This window comes from Pelodiscus sinensis, chromosome 7 (genome assembly GCF_052426305.1).
Source record: "Pelodiscus sinensis isolate ZL-2025 chromosome 7, ASM5242630v1, whole genome shotgun sequence".
In the NCBI taxonomy this organism is placed as follows: domain Eukaryota; kingdom Metazoa; phylum Chordata; order Testudines; family Trionychidae; genus Pelodiscus; species Pelodiscus sinensis.
The window spans coordinates 66,285,681-66,301,220 of NC_143058.1; the positions used below are offsets into that span (position 1 = coordinate 66,285,681).

At 46.7% G+C, this 15,540-nt stretch overlaps 1 protein-coding gene and 1 long non-coding RNA gene across 18 annotated transcripts in view; one reads left to right on the forward strand and one right to left on the reverse strand.

Moving 5' to 3' along the window:
• LOC112545888 (uncharacterized) overlaps positions 1-15,540 on the forward strand; it is a 150,701-nt gene that overhangs the window by 105,773 nt on the left and 29,388 nt on the right. For 7 of the 8 annotated variants that reach the window (XR_016350120.1, XR_016350119.1, XR_012905342.2 and 4 more), the window contains 2 exons: positions 3,244-3,376; positions 14,303-14,587. This is a non-coding gene — a long non-coding RNA (uncharacterized LOC112545888). Of the gene's footprint in view, positions 1-3,243; positions 3,377-4,757; positions 4,843-14,302; positions 14,588-15,540 lie in introns of all 8 variants that reach the window. The other variant, XR_012905339.2, reaches the window with a different exon arrangement.
• Positions 4,947-15,540, reverse strand: part of IFT54 (intraflagellar transport 54) — a 47,964-nt gene continuing 37,370 nt past the window's right edge. For all 10 annotated transcript variants that reach the window (XM_075934083.2, XM_075934084.2, XM_075934088.2 and 7 more), the window contains 2 exons: positions 11,185-11,408; positions 4,947-7,309 (listed from right to left, as the gene is read on the reverse strand). In XM_075934083.2, the coding sequence (XP_075790198.1) occupies positions 7,144-7,309; positions 11,185-11,408 (390 nt within the window). In that variant the 3' untranslated portion in view covers positions 4,947-7,143. The remainder of the gene's footprint in view (positions 7,310-11,184; positions 11,409-15,540) is intronic.

Below are 15,540 nucleotides of genomic sequence, written 5' to 3' on the forward strand. Positions count from 1 at the left end.
CGCTCCCCCGCCCCCAGGTCTGAGGGGCCTGTAGGCTGGATCACAGCTTGGGGGGCTGGGTTCGGGCCACAGGCTGTATCTTGCCCATCCCTGGTCTATCACCTCTTTCCTGGCTCCAGCAGCATGCAGTCTAGGCCTGGGTCTGCTCAGCTTGTCAGAAATCATGTAGTCTGGATCTTTCAGAGCAGCACATGGGTTTGGTGCCCAAACCCCACTGAAATGTACTAGGCACCTAACTCCCTTAGGTTCCATGTAAAATCTCTGCCTTAACATCTCTGGTGCCCATCGCATTGAAACTGGCAGTTCGCGGACAGACGGCGTCTCAGAGATGATGGTGCATGTTAGCGGGGGGGAGAAACTGCCTTCCTCCAACTCTTCCCTCCTGCAAGCAGCAGCAGAGGATTGAGATGTGGCCTGTTCAGCCAGAAACTGGGGCCGTACGCAGCGCCCCTCTCCCTGCACTGCCACTGTTCCTCGCTCGCACATAGACTGGCCTCCAGCCCTGCTCCCTCCCCTCGGGGAGAAACTGCCAACCCAGGCAGCAGCAAAGCAGCAGACAGACGGGCTTAGCCAACAGCGGATGCTTTTTGGACTTTCTCTTGTGCTCCACTGTGGCCTGTGCTATCTCCCCTAAGCACCGAACATTGGAACCAGCTGGAGGCTCTCGGGTGGTCGACCCTGAAATCACTCCCCAGTGCAAGCAGAGGCCAGGATACCCGAGAAGGTGACAGTCCCGCTGAATCGCACATTCCATACGCGTTCCAGCACAGCGGCTAGGAAACGCGGCACAATAGAACAGTATGTAGCTCCAGGAGTCAATGCCCTCGCCTCCTCCGCACCCCCCCCCCCCGCTCTCCCTCCCCTCTGTGCTTTGGCTCAAAGGCAATATCCCACGAATGTGGCCTAAGGACACAGCCCTCCACCCAAGAATCACCCACAGAAACAGCGCGCAGCGGGCACTTGGAGACTGCCTCCACTCCTACCATACGGCAAGACCAAGCAACCCGTTGTGGGGGGGAGATGGGGAGCACGCCAATACACTTAAGGCCAAAGAGCTGCCTGTCCCAGACTGCAGCACAACCTCGCTCCGTACCCTCCACGGGGTATGAAGGAGGTGGGACGAAGGCCTCAGCCCCAAAGAGCTTGGGAGGGGTGGGACTGTGGGTGGACAAATTTCCGGTACAATTAGTCCTGCTGAAGAGGCAGGGATGAGACCCTGGGAACAAGGCTCTGCAGTGTGAGAGCTATCGGTTACATGCTTGCTGGAACCTCACCCCAATAACCTGCACATCAGACTTGCAGTCTGCATGACGAGAACCCAGGGAGAGGGAGAGGGGAAAGCCCTCTGAGAGCATGTGGACACTAGGAAATCGTTGCAAATAACTTACTTGGAATAATAACTCCCAGAAGAACTATTTCAAAATAAGCTTATTCCCCGAGGAAAGCAGGAGTTATCTCAAAATAACCAGCCCCATGTTTGGAAAGGACGGGCTTGGTAGCGTGGGCGCGCCGCTGCTTGTTTCGAAATAACGCCCCAGCGAAGATGTGCCCTCTCCCTTTCATGGCCAGGCTTTTGTTGTGAGGTGGAACATCCGTGCCTCGTGTAGGATCTCTCCTTTCTCAGGTGTCTGGAGCTTGTCTTCCCCCTTGCTTGTTGCACCTCCCTTGGTTTGCCGGGCCTTGCCCAAAGGGTTGCTCTTCCCCCTCCAGCCACACTAGCACACACATTTTTATCTTGTCCCACTCACCCCTCTGTCCCTGCCCAGGCTAATGAGCCAGTTGAACATCACTGTGCTTACGGAGTCATCGTTAATATGTTCTGCAGGCCGATGGCGCGGGAGTCTGTTGATGGCTGGAGTTCCATGCCAAGGCTGCTCTGTGGGGCTGGCCTTTGCCAGCTCTTTTCAGCCGTCTGTTGTAGCCTTTTCAAAGCAGGCTCCATGGGTGGTAATTCATATCTCTGGCATAGATCTGTGGATAAAGCTGGCTTGGTTCTTTTCCTCATCTTCCATTGCTTTCATTTGTCCCCCTCCCCCACCTTATTGTAGAGAGCTAGGATAAGCCACCATCTTTTTCTGATGTTTTAGCTACGTTTCCTACAGCTCAGACTATTTGAGTTGGATGAAGACTCTGCCTCCACCTATGTAGCTCAGAGCCAGGCCAGTTTGGAACCTAGAAAGTTGATACTTGACCTGCTTAAGCGGCCTTATCCAAATAGTTTCCTCCCTACAGGTGGCCTTCCAGCGTTGTGTATCCAAAACCTTCCTCTCCGACTTCCATCAGCCAGGATCCAGCTTCTTGAACTCACACTGCCTGGTTTCCCGTCTGTTTCCTGCACTGCCAAACCTGTTTCAACACAAAACAGATTGTAGTAGAGTGCATCTTTCCAAGTCATTGCAGGGAAGAACTTTCTCCTTCTATGTCCGGGCAACTTGGAGTCAACCGTCATTCTTGCAGTCCTTTCCTGCTGCAAGTTAGTCACTCGGTGGGGAAAAAACAACAAGCAATCCTGTGGCACCTTAGAGGCTAACCAAAATATATAAAATCGGGCGCTTTTGTGGGTAAAAGCTCCTTTCTCATATGAGTTGAGGTGGAAATAACAGAAACCACTTCAGAAACAGCTATAAAGAGCAGAAGAAGTAGCTGTGAATTGTAGGACCCGTGTTGGGTGAAGGGGTAAGAGGAGGTTGGTTACTTCTAATTAGAGATTCTTCCAGAGATGGGGTCTGTAGTCCACAGTGGAATGTCACAGAGCCCATGGATGTGCCTGGCTCACCTTGTGCCTCCAACTGAGGGGTTAAAGCAGCGGGCCAGACTGATCATCTCTCCAGTTCCTGGAGAACCCCTACCTTTGAGGAACTGGGCCGAAATGATCGGCATAACCACATTAAAAGCAAGGCCTCTGGCAGGTTGGATGCTGCAGCCAGAAGTGCTACGGCAAACCTCGCATGCATAACCGGGTGTTCGAGCAGGAGGAAAGAGCTTGTTTTACTTCTGTATTTGGCATTGGTGCACCTGCTGCCTGCCTGCTGGGTCCAATTCTGGTGCCACGGCTCAGGAAGGACGTTGATCCATTGGAGAGGATTCGGAGAAGGGCTGCAGGAATGATTAGAAAACAAGTCCTATGGGGTAGACTCGTAGAGCTAGTTAGCTTACTAAAGGCAAGGTTACATGGCAACTTGATTCCAGTCTCTAAGTGTCTACATGGGGAACAAATATTTGACAATGGGCTTTTCCCTCTAGCCTAGAAAGGATCGGCAGACGACCAGCCCAGACACCCCGGCCAACTGCGACCTGCCTGTCAGCTCGAGTCAGAGGACCTGGAAGCCGGAGGAGACCCTCCCCGACTTCCCCAAGGGACCAGCTAGAGACTCAGGTACCCGCGGAGGGGGAGAAAGGAAGTGGCCCAGGGAATAGCAAGGGCTGGCAAAAGCCCTGGGCCAGCGAGTTGCGGGCTGGAGCCCTGCTGCGCCATAGCAGCCTACATTGCTGCTCCTAGGGCCCTGGGCCGGGGCGCAGTGAAGTGGGTGGGCCTGTGCCCTCCCCTCCCCTGCCACCCACCTGCAGAGTGGCAGTCTGCCCCCTCCCCACCAGTGCAGGTGAGATACTTGCCCCGCTCCTGGGCCAGGAGCTCTACAAACCCTCACTTGTTTGTTGCCGCCACGCCCTGAGCCAAGGGCCTGGCCACTCCTTATACTGTGTGTGTTACCCCGCCCTGCGTATGTATTGTTTGGGTGCTGCTCCGCCCTGCTCCAGGCCAGCGCCTACTGTTTTACTTTGCGGCCATGCCTTGCACCAGGGCCTGGCCGTCATTTTGCTGCCCCGACCTGAGCTAGGGCTGGGCTGCCATTACAACTGAGGCTGTGTCAGTTGCCCCGCCCTGTTCCAGGGCCCGGACTTTCTAGGAGGACTGAATCCCTTCCTAGTGACCCAGGCCTGAAGTAAGGCCGGGCACTCGAACTGGTTGCCCTTCACCCCGAAGTAAGGCCACAAGTGGAACTATTGACCCCGTCTACCTGTCCTGGGCAAGGCCTGACTATGGGACTAGAGACTTGGGGACTATTGAAAGGGGCCGCACAGTGGGACGGGTGCACCCCCGGAAGGGGGGCTCACAGATGGATGTGGGCAGTGTCCCAAAGAGGACCACATGACCGGGAGCTGAGAAGGGAGACGCCACCAGCCGAAAGAGCCAGTTCCCCAGACCGACGGCTGGTGGCGGTGAGCCTGTCCCCTTTACAGAATGGAAAAACTGGGAAACTGTTAGCATTGTTATGAATTTCTATTGTGGTAGTGTCCAGACTCCTAGCCAACAGCCAAGCCCCCCTGGACTAGCTGTTGTACTAACACACAAACAGAGTCCAGCTCCCTCCTGCTGCCCAGAGAAGCTCACTGGAATGATCTTGGATGTTAAAAGGTTAATGCGGAGGACCAGGAGGCCTGGAAAAAACACGGGCAAGGACCCCCTCTGACTTGGAAAGGGCTAGAGCATCCTGAGCAGTAGGTACCTGCTGATGCTCAAAGACTGACCCAGCTTCACAAATGCGTTACTGAGGATGCAGAATTCCCCCTACCCTCCAACAAGCCTCATTACTGGAGAGAGAGCAGGTTTCCATGACTGAGGGAAGTGAGGGACAGCAAGATAGTCACCCACGCAATTCTGGCCTAGTGGAACATGCCCACACTCCCATCTCGTTTAAAACATTTCATTAGTATGTTGCTGCAGAGTATAAAAATCATCCGCCCCTTGCCTCCCCCAGGCTGCTGCTGGACATAGGAGTTAGAGGGCCGTGCACAGAACTATTAAACTGATGCCCCTAAGGACGGTCCCACCTCAGGCTGCAGGTGAGCTCTGGCTTGTATGCACGGATGTTTGGAAGTAGACTCATTTCCAAAGAGGTAATTCAACTACTACTTCAAACTGGAAGGTCACAATTCAAACACTCCACTTCATAAAAAAATAGGCGATCATTTTTAATTATTTTTATATAAAAAAAATAATTGTTAATTTGATATTCTACTTTGTACAAATATTTGCTCACACATCCTATATTTGTTAGGTTTCCTACACAAACAGTCGTCGTCGTATTTGCAGATTTATGCAAGGCTTACATATGACCCTGAAGATTGATTTCTGACAGTGTGCCATGTTGAGAGAGTATAATTAAGACTAACTTCCAAGTGCCAATCAACACAGGTGGCTTAGTCCTAGCATAAACACAAACTTGAATCTAATCTTTTAGCTTAACATTTTTGGTCGACTACACAGAAAGGCCTTAACGCTGCTGTACCAGAAGACTTGGTAGTCTTTTCATAAAACCTTTTCAGGCAAGTAACACGACCTCCTAAATCAAAGGGATTCTTTTGCTTATAATACACACAAACACACTTGAAGCGATAGCTCACTCCTTAAAGAATGAACGTTCTGCTCAGAAAACTAAACTGTGCTAAGACTGTTACCCCAAAACTCTCATTAGTGAGGAACCTAGCTAGGAAAAATGAGTGAAGAATAACTTAAAGCCAGCAAGTGTGCACACATATGGTATAAACCTTGTACTACAGCCAATTTAGATCGATCAGATCAGCTACAGGCTAGTCCAGAATTAACCGAAATGCTGCACTGAACTACCTCTAAGTCCTCGATGCAGCGCTGACATTCCTATCAACAGTGTCATACCAGAGTGGAAAACGGAGAGCCAGCTAGTCATCTCTCCCCCATAAACAGCGTGAAAAGGTCACGTTGTCATTTTGAGGAACATGTCTGACAAGGTGAAGCTGCCACACAAGCTGGATTTGCTAATGAACAGACCAGTGTTTTCGAGTTTACATGCAATGAAAAAAAACCAGATGAGCAGAGGTGTGCAGACAGTAGAAAACCTTGACAGACTGGCCTGAACTATGGAGGAGGCTAGAATTCTCTGCACTTGTGATTGAGCCCAGCTCTCATCGGGCCTGAAGCAAAACCCACCCCTATGAGGGTTGATTTGTTTTCCATCCCAGCCCCACTCCACCCCTTCCCCGAACCCAAGTTGTCATGGCCACCTCCTGCCTGTGTGCTCTGTGGCGGCATGGCCCACTCTTGCCATCCACAGAACCTACTGCTGGACGCGCCCTGCAGCAAGAGGTTCTGCCACTCCCAGCAGGCACACGGTCAGAGCAGCCTGCAAGAGGGCACACGGCCTACACCCACAGGCAGGGGAGCCGGCGAACAGACCTGACCCCAGGAGGGCCTGACCGGTCCCCTACCCAACCTGCACCTGACACGTGCTTGGGCCTGATCAGGTCTCAGGGCTCTAATTTGTGAAGCATTTGAATATATTTTTCAGATTTGTGAACATGTAAGGCTGGATCTTCAGCAGTTGGATCTTCCACCCAATACGCTGGAGAAGTCAGCACGAAACAAGCTGCCAATAACTAACATAGCTGGAATCGTTCATGTACAAAAACATACATGAACATACATTTGGGAGGAAACAGGAATTTGAATGAATCTCTTCCAACCAAATGGATGCAATAAAGATGGAATTAACACCTGTGCATATAAAATACTTTAGGTCGCATCCATGGTGATGCCTGTACAGAATTTTATAGGCCCCACCATAAAATTTCTTGAGAGCTAATGAAATGTGACATCACCTTTGTGACAATGTAAGGAGCCAATGCTAAACTAGGTTTTATTTCTGGACCCGTAAATTGTGGAAGGTACTGCAGCCCATTCTGCACTGTTGCAATGTCACAACTTACTGCAAAAAAGGTCTTTAGTACCACTTTTCATGGCATCAGCATAGCCCATTTTTGGCCAAAAGTACCCAAACTGGGTACACGGATGGAAAAAAGGGGCAACCCTGTACTGTAAATAGTCATAAAAAAAGTCAGGGAGGGCAAATGGGTTCAAAATAGCAAACAACTGTATCCTAGCAGCTTACACCTAATGACACTTCAATATTTAAAAGCTTTAGACGATATCTGAACTCATGTAATTTTACATTTGATACCAACCTCACAAGAATAGTGAATGTAGTGTGTTTACACTAATATGAAATTGTATAGGCCATTGTTCTTTATTTGTACACAGTTTCTCATTCTTTTCCTTTTTGTTTTTGTTTGGTAGGAATATAAGTCTGCCCACACACTTCATCCTTCTTTTCACCTTCTCGTAGATAAGTTAATATTAAGAACCATCTTCTGGATTTTTTCTTCCTTCTTCAAAATATTGGCCTTTACAGCACAAATCTTGTCTTGCTGGTCTCTAATCAACTGTTCCAATTCAGCCAGTTCTGCTTTTAAGGGCTCCACAGCGCTGTCTGTGATGCTGAAAGATAAGCAGCACATTACATGTTAGGGAAACATTAAACTGTGTTGCATTGCTCATGCCTCTGAGACAGTACATGAAATACTTGGAATTTGCAAAGAATTTTGAAAAGAAACCCGCCCTTCCTGAAGCAGACAGGCAGGGTTAGCGAGACAGCTGAAGGAAATGAAAACAGACAGCAGCAGATTGTCAAAGAGCGACCCTAAAGTTTCACTGCACAGTTCAGTGGCTCCTGGTGACCTTTGTCTAAGGTGCCACAGGACTCCTTGGTTTTGCAGATACAGACTAACCCAGCTCCCGCTGGGAGACTAACTGCAGCAAACCACTAGTGGCAGGAAAAGAAAAGTTTCCTGGCAAGGCCAGTCTTTCCATCAGCAGCTAATCTTGGAAAGGAAGGAACTCCGGCAGTTGGGGACCACATGGCCTCCCTGTAACCTCAGCCTCAACTGGCCAGTGCACAGGGTCACTTGCACAGCTCCAGATTTGCTTCCTGGAGGGCTCATGAAGTTCAGCAGCAGCAGGTCACACATCCCATACATGGGACTGTGCAGGCCTCAGAGCTGCTGCAAACCAGGACAGGGATCACACCCTGGACACAGACTCCTATCTTCATAAACCGACTCATGAGTAAGGGGGGTGGGGATGGAGGAAGAACCTTATGTGAATTGAGATGTTTTACTTTTAAGCATTTTGGAAGGATGCATATTTGTTTTACTTAGGGTCCTGCAGCTAAGGGAAGTGCCCTGCAGCAGTTCAGAATTACACATGCACTCCCTGGAGTCGTCATTTAGAAGTCTCCATTTCATAATCTTTCAGTTCTTCCCATCCACAAATCACAAAAAATTATCAATGAAAATTGCACTTGGATTTCCCCAATGGGACCCATTAATTATCTTCCACAGAAGGAAAGAAAACACCACTGTGCATTCAAGTAATACTACATATGGGAAACATTGTCTTCATGTCTGATGCCGAGTCATTTTTTCTGAAAGCTCTGCACTGCTATGGAGTTGATGATGGTCTTATTAAGCTTTCACGATGACTCTGCCAAAGAATGTGTGGCTGCAGAGTTTTCGATTTTTTAATGTTTCTGTGTGAGACAACGGAGCAGCTATTACAAGGAGATGTTAGTCTCTCCATCAGTAAGGTTGAAGCCTGCAGGGTGGGTTGATTTTAAACAAACAATTTAAATCGCCTATTTTAATCTGAGTTAAACCCGCAAGCAGAAAACCTGGCTTGAAATCTTCAATTTAATCTGTGTTTTGCATTTGAGTCTTTTCTTTATTTTCCTAAAGAAAAAAAGTTGATTCTCATTAGCTGGTAACCATTGAAACATGTTGATTTACAATTAAATATAAGGATCACACTAAAGTTGGTTTCTTCTTTGTTAGCCAGGAGGATATAATTCTATTTAAGCAATTATATAGTTTAAATTCCTAGCTTCTACATTTTTAGTACGCTAGGAATAGGTAGTGCTGCATTTCTTATTTACTAGATGATTAATGTTTTACTTTATGTCAAACAGTATTAGGTTTGAATTTAAATTAAAAATGCATGAAAGCATACATGTGTGCATATTTTCATGCATTTAATTGAATTTTCTTCCACTTTATTTTATTTTGTGCGCGCGCACACACACACACACACACACACAGAGCTATTTTAAATAAGAAAAACATCAAAAAGTTTAATAAAGGCAAAACATTATCTGATACCGAAAGAATCTGCAGTTAGCAAAGTGAACTGATTGGTTCAACTGGTTTCTTAACTGTGACTGGGCATTGAAAAAGTAGGAAAGTTTGTTTTCCTCTCACAATCTATGAATAAAATTTATGTGAGAGAAGGTGAAATCTGTTAGTTCTAAAACTCTGAAAGACAGACATGGTAACTAGGAACAGTCACTGAACTAAGTTAGCTGAATAAAAGCAAATGAAAAAAAAAACCCTTTACCTGCAAAAGGAGGCTACCACTGTTTCTTGGCTTAGCACTTACACACATTCTGGTTCCAGATGCTTAGGCAGTAATGCAAATCACTAAAAATAGTGAAACTTTCTTTAAAACTTGGCAGTAAATATGTGCTAGTTAGGATTTTTTTAATTTAAATTATTTTAATGGATAATTTTAGGCCTTAGCATAGGTAGACATTTTAAAATTATATTTTAAATGGGTTCATGTTTTAAGAATACAAACCTGTATTTAATTTAAATTTAAAATACTCATTTTTATTGATCCTGAAAATGTCCTAATGCCCCCGAATCCACCAAAACATACTCAGGCCTCCCAAAGTGCAAAAGGTGCAGTCTGGTCCCATGATCATTTTCTGGATAAGTGAAGAGGCATCTAAGAGACCCATGAGGCAGGTGTAGTGTACAGACATCCTGGGAGACCCCAGCGAGGGTAGATGACAGGCATGCATGAACAATGTTCTTCCACTAGATAAGCACAGACCTGAGGAGTCCAGATCTCTGAGTCCTATTGTTAGCTTTCACATTCTTGGTAAGTCTGGGTGAGTCAACTAACCTCTGGGCCTCAGTTTCGGGATGCAGAATATATAGTTAACACCATTTCCCTTCACAGGTACGTGGTGTAGCGTTGAAAAGCGAGCCGAGATGCTCGGATAGAAGGTGCTATGTAAATGCAAGATACTAACATCATTATACTTCACATGCAAACCAAAACCCTAACTTATTCCCATCTCAACCATTCAACTCCTGTGCCAGAAGTCAGAAATTCACAGGTTTAACCCTCAACTGTAGTGTGATGGGGCTTCTCCCACTCCAGAGCATCCTAAAACCAAGCCTTCCACTGAGGCTACGTACACAGTGCCATGCCAATTACCATACCTGTCTCTAGAGAGAGAGTGCATGCACCAGGGTGTAACATAGCCCCAGCTACCCAAGTTTATGAGGATGCCAGGAAAATGGATCTGTGTTACCTGATTTAAACCATTCCAAGGACAAGTAGCAGTGGGCTTCATCTGTCACAAGGGAGCGTTCGCACTCATACTGGGGAACATTGTTAGAGAGAGGAGAAGATTAACAACAGGTTGGACAGACATCTGTCAGGATGGTCTAGGGTTACTTGGCTCTATCAGCACAGGAGGCTGCACTAGATCTCTAGAGTCCCTTCCAGCCCTACGTCTCTATTGTTCTAAAACAACAATACACTTAATGGGGGCTCACAGACAACGGACCATGCAGCTTCCTTAATCCTTTAGCTAAGTGTAAGCATCGCTTTACTCTCCTGCCTTCCAATCTTTTTTAAATCTACACTCTTCAGATCATTTTTTCTATTCAATTAATCTCGTGTATTTAAAAGTTTCGTTCAATTTAAGCCTTCCCCCCCTCCCCCCCCGTAGTAAGGATTTATTATGCACAACCCCCACCCCTCCAGTTTTAATATACCACTGAGGTATAAGTGCAAGCAGGCCAGCGAGGAGTAGTGTGGTAGGGTTTTACAGATGAAACTGCTCTGCCAACTAGCACGGACACTACTATGAAGTACTCGTTCAAATAACTCCTTTATAGACATTAGCCAAAAACATCATTTTGTTTGCATCACACGCGCACACAAGCGATCGCACCTGCGCACAATGAAAGCTTTTGGAAAGGCTTTGGAAAATCATCAGCATTTCAGAAGTCCATCTGTCTGCCATGTAACTCATTTGACATTATTTCTTCGCAGAACAGAAGAGCTGAAAAGGGACTTTCAAGCCTGAGTTAAAGCAGACCCTTGATAGAACGCATGTAAACCCCCTCTTCCCCCGCCTTAAACAACAGGCAGCGTGGCTCTGCCTGCAGAACTGCCGAAAGAGCAAACTGCAATCCAGCCTGTCCCAGGCTGCAAAGCACGGGACATGCTTTCATTATCCTCACCTCTGCTCCTTCTGCAGAGCCTCTGCATGCCGCTTGGTCTCATGCTGCCACATTTGCAGTTCATTCTTCATGGAGTCCATATCTTCCTGAATGTAGTCCATGATTTTCCCAAGAGGCAGCGCACTCCGGCACAGCGTCTGAATAGATGCACGAAACTTCTCTATTTCTTTGGAAACCAGGTCCTTCTCCTTTCTTCTAGTGGCTTCTGACAAAAGCGGCTTCTCCTAATTTCATTGATTACAACAACAACAAAGGGGGACAGCATGAAGTCAAGAAAGATCCTGAACAATGTTTAGAGGTGAAATAAAAAGATAAATAAGGAAGTTGTACATTGTAAAGGAAATTTCTAAAGCAGACTGCAAAAAGGCTAGAAAATACTATGTTTTTATTTGATAATGGACAATCTACCCTAAATTCTCAATTACTAAAGGTCACTCTTCACTCAACTTTATTGTTAATTTTATTTGCCTAAATGTGGGTTATTGCTAATGATGTACTATACGTATCTTATGACTTAAAACACGCTTTGTATGTGCACATAACTCAGATGTACAGACACACTTTGCTAACCCTGTGCCTTATGTACATTTAACCATAGTGCTAATAACATTTCTAAACCTGGTCTACAAGAGGTCAGGAGTATCACCACTTTATTGAAAAGTGCTCGTCAGAGAGCGTGTTGGGACAATCGCAGCAATATTAAAACAGAATGCTTTCCCGCTCCGGCAAGGCAGAAAGTGCAAGTTACATTAACAAGTCTGACAGCACACAGCTTCCATGACATCAAGCAAAGACAAAGATCAAACAAAAAAAGCTCCCATTAATCTAACTGTTGAACGAAGCTGGAAACCAAGCAGCAACAGCTCTGCTGCCTCCACATCTCCCCCAGGACTCTCACCACTGGCAGAGCTCTCTCCTCCATACAGACGCGTTCTGTAACCCCTGAGGTCGATGTACAGGGTGAGTACAAATCAGGCAGCCCTCTACAGGGCATAAGTTGCCCAAACATTCCTATCTGGGCCTTCAACTGCATGAGTGGCAATTGGGCAGCAAGAAAAGCCCATTTGAAAGGATCAGTCGATCAGCAGTGTGCAAGAGAAAATCTAGAACAAGGCTAATGTCAGACTCGGACAGGAGGAGAGAAGCAAAAGCAACTCAGGATCCTGGGCTGCAGAACCATACCTGGGGCCAGTCTTCTTTCCGGCTAGGGCCCTCTTACCACTGGCTCCTCAGGAGGACGACGTTAGTTTGAGCTCTTGGGACAAATATACTTGACTGTCTTAAGATAAGGAAGCTACGTGAGAAGTCTGCTCCATCTCCTTAACCAGTGGGCCCAAAACAATGCATCCCTCACTGAACAAAAGCTGCTGCCCCAGGAACTTAACCGTGTACTTGTAGGGTCCTGGACCAGCTTCAATCCAAAATCAGCTGACTTGGACAGGTTCTATAAGAACTGAGAAAAGGCAGGTTCCTCCCTGTGAAAACACTAAATGATTGTTCTATAAAACCATCAGAGGTCTATAAAACCATGACAGGTGTGGAGAAAGCGAGTAAGGAAAAGTTATTGACTTGTTCCCGTCACATAAGCACTATGGGTCACTACTTGAAATTAATAGGCAGCCAGTTTAAAACAAACAAAAGGAAATACTTCTTCACGCAGCTCAGAGTCAAACTGTGGGACTCCTTGACAGAGGAGGTTGTGAAGACCGGGACTTACAGGGTTCAAAAAAGAGCTAGATTGATTCCTGGAGGTTAGGTCGAATAGCCAAGATGGGCAGGGATGGGGTCCCTGGTATGTCTGTCAGAAGCTGGGAACATCGAAAGATGGAACACTGAGCTAGGTGGACTTTGGTCTCAGCCGGTGTGGCCGTTTCTGTATGGACCAATCTGGTCTGAGTGGATACATCATTAACATTCTATAACAAACCCATTCCAATGAACTTTTCTTCAGTGCACCATTTGCTGCAAGAGAAATTGCCATCCCCATCCTACCTCCCTCCTTTCTGGATTCATTTTTCTGTCTATTTAAAAAAAAAAAAATAGCCAGCAGCCAGAGGGCATGGGTTCCAAACCTGAGTTTTCCTTTAGTGCAAAATCGGTGCCCTTTGAAGATTATATAAATTCCTTGCAGCAATGTAACGGATGCAGGAAAACTAGAAAGGTCTTTATTTAGCAGCCTAGCCCCAGGACTGATCTGTTACTAAAAGCAGGTCCTGCCGCCTATATAAATCCAGAGGTGGTAGCGTGGGTGTGCCTCACTGGGCCACAATATGCCCTACTGTCCCCTACCTGATGGGCCTTTCTTCCTACACAAGCTGTGGATTGTTTGCTCAGCTGCACCTGCAGGCACCAGGGATGCCTGCCAACCACATTTCAGCAGCCTTTGAATTACTGAGCAACTCAGATATATATTTTAGAAAAACACTTCTAAGATTTTAAGGCAGATTTACTTACTTTTGATGCTTGTAGTTTACCACACACATTCTGTATGAAAACTATGGGCCTTCTGAGTTTTCAGGGATTTTAGAACTTCACATTTGTTTAATTAGGAATCGGGCAAGGCAGTGAACACTGGTGAACATTGTGATCTTAGCTCCCAAAGTCAGGTCTTGAGTGTTATGGGCTCGATGGTTAGACCAGCAAAAGAAATGCTCATTTTCCTTCCTCTGTTTGGCCATTATTACTTTCTCCAAGGCAGGTGTTTCATTATACCGTACCGCAGTACCCATTAACAAGGGCATTACTCAGGTACTTGTGCTCATTGGTAATACAAACTTCAAACGTGTCTCTCTTCTCATTCGTGATCTAGGAAGCATTTCCACTCACAGAACGCCAATAGTGTTAGAGGGAGTGTTCCACAGAGAGCTACTCTGATGCTTCACCGCCTTGGCAGGCTCTTGGGGAGATAACCAAGTTAACACAGATTAAGTCAGTAATAAGTGTCCATTTGTTCCACATCCCACACTACTCTCCATACATTCACCTCTAGACATCATCTCTCTCCTGAGAGCCACAGACTGTCTCCCTGCATCTGACACCCTTTGGCCTGGATGACTACAAGCTCAGTCTCTGAGCACCTTATGCTCATCCTCTTTTTTTTTTTTAAATTCCTTCACAGTGGCAGGCAGCATCGCATCACACGTCAGTTACACCCAAATCGACCAAGACCTCAACTCCAGTATTTCGGTATTTTGAGACAGAGCCCTAAAAGGGTGAGGAGTCAGTGGCTGATGGTTTATACATTTGAACCCAAGGAGGAGTGTAACTGAGGCCTGTCGCACCACCACTGCTTATGGCGCAGGCTGCTGTTCCTGCCAACTCTCGTGTGGGCGAAAGTGCCACTCACAGCTCAGCAGCCCTCCTAGATGACTCACTGCTCAAAACAGTTCTCATCGTGCTTCTGGTAAGTGGTCAACAAATACCTTAAGTTTAGCATTGTTCATGTGGTCATACTTCGCCATTAGGGATTGGAAATGTGCAAACCTGAACAGCAAAATAGCTGAGAACTATGCCTCCCTACCAAATAAATCAAGTCTTTTCCAGTCGCTGCCAGAAGGAATGGACTTACTATGTTGCTTTTGTTCACAGTGTCCACAACAATAGACCTGGGTGGAGGATGCGTGCGCACACGCACGCGCACACACAAAAAATCTCTGCTTCCTCAGAGGGCACACAATCTTGTTTTTAATCAGTCCTTTTTGCATTCTGGTGCACTAGAGGCTGGGGTTTGCCAACTGATCTTAGCAGGGTCGGGAAACAACGAATTGAGTGGGTGGGCGATTTGAGCGGAGGAGGAGATGTACAATATTTCTTTCACCTCTTTGGGTGAGGACATCAGAGTGGCCAGACTGGGTCAGACCAAAGGCCCATCTAGCCCAGTGTCCTATCTGCCGACAGCTGCCAAAATCAGGTGCCTCAGAAGGAGTGAACAGACAGGGAATCATCACATGATCCCTCCCTTGTTGCCCATTCCCAGCCTCTGACAAACAGACTAGGAACACCATCCCTGCCCAGCCTGGCTAATAGCCATTGATGGACCCATCCTCAATGAATGTAACTAGTTCTTTTTTGAACCCTGTTTAAGTCCTGGCCTTCTCAACATCCTCTGGCAAGGAGTTCCACAAGTTGACTATGCGCTACGTGAAGAAAAACTTCCTTTTGTTTGTTTTAATCCTGCTACCTACTAATTTCATTTGGTGACCCCTTAGTTCTTGAGTTATGTGAAGGAGTAAAATAAGTTTTCTTTATTTACTTTCTCCACGCCAATCACGATTTTATAGACCTCTATTCCATCACCCTACCTAGTCTTCTCTTCAATCAGACTGGAACTTTTCAGCTTGGAGACTCCTTAAGATT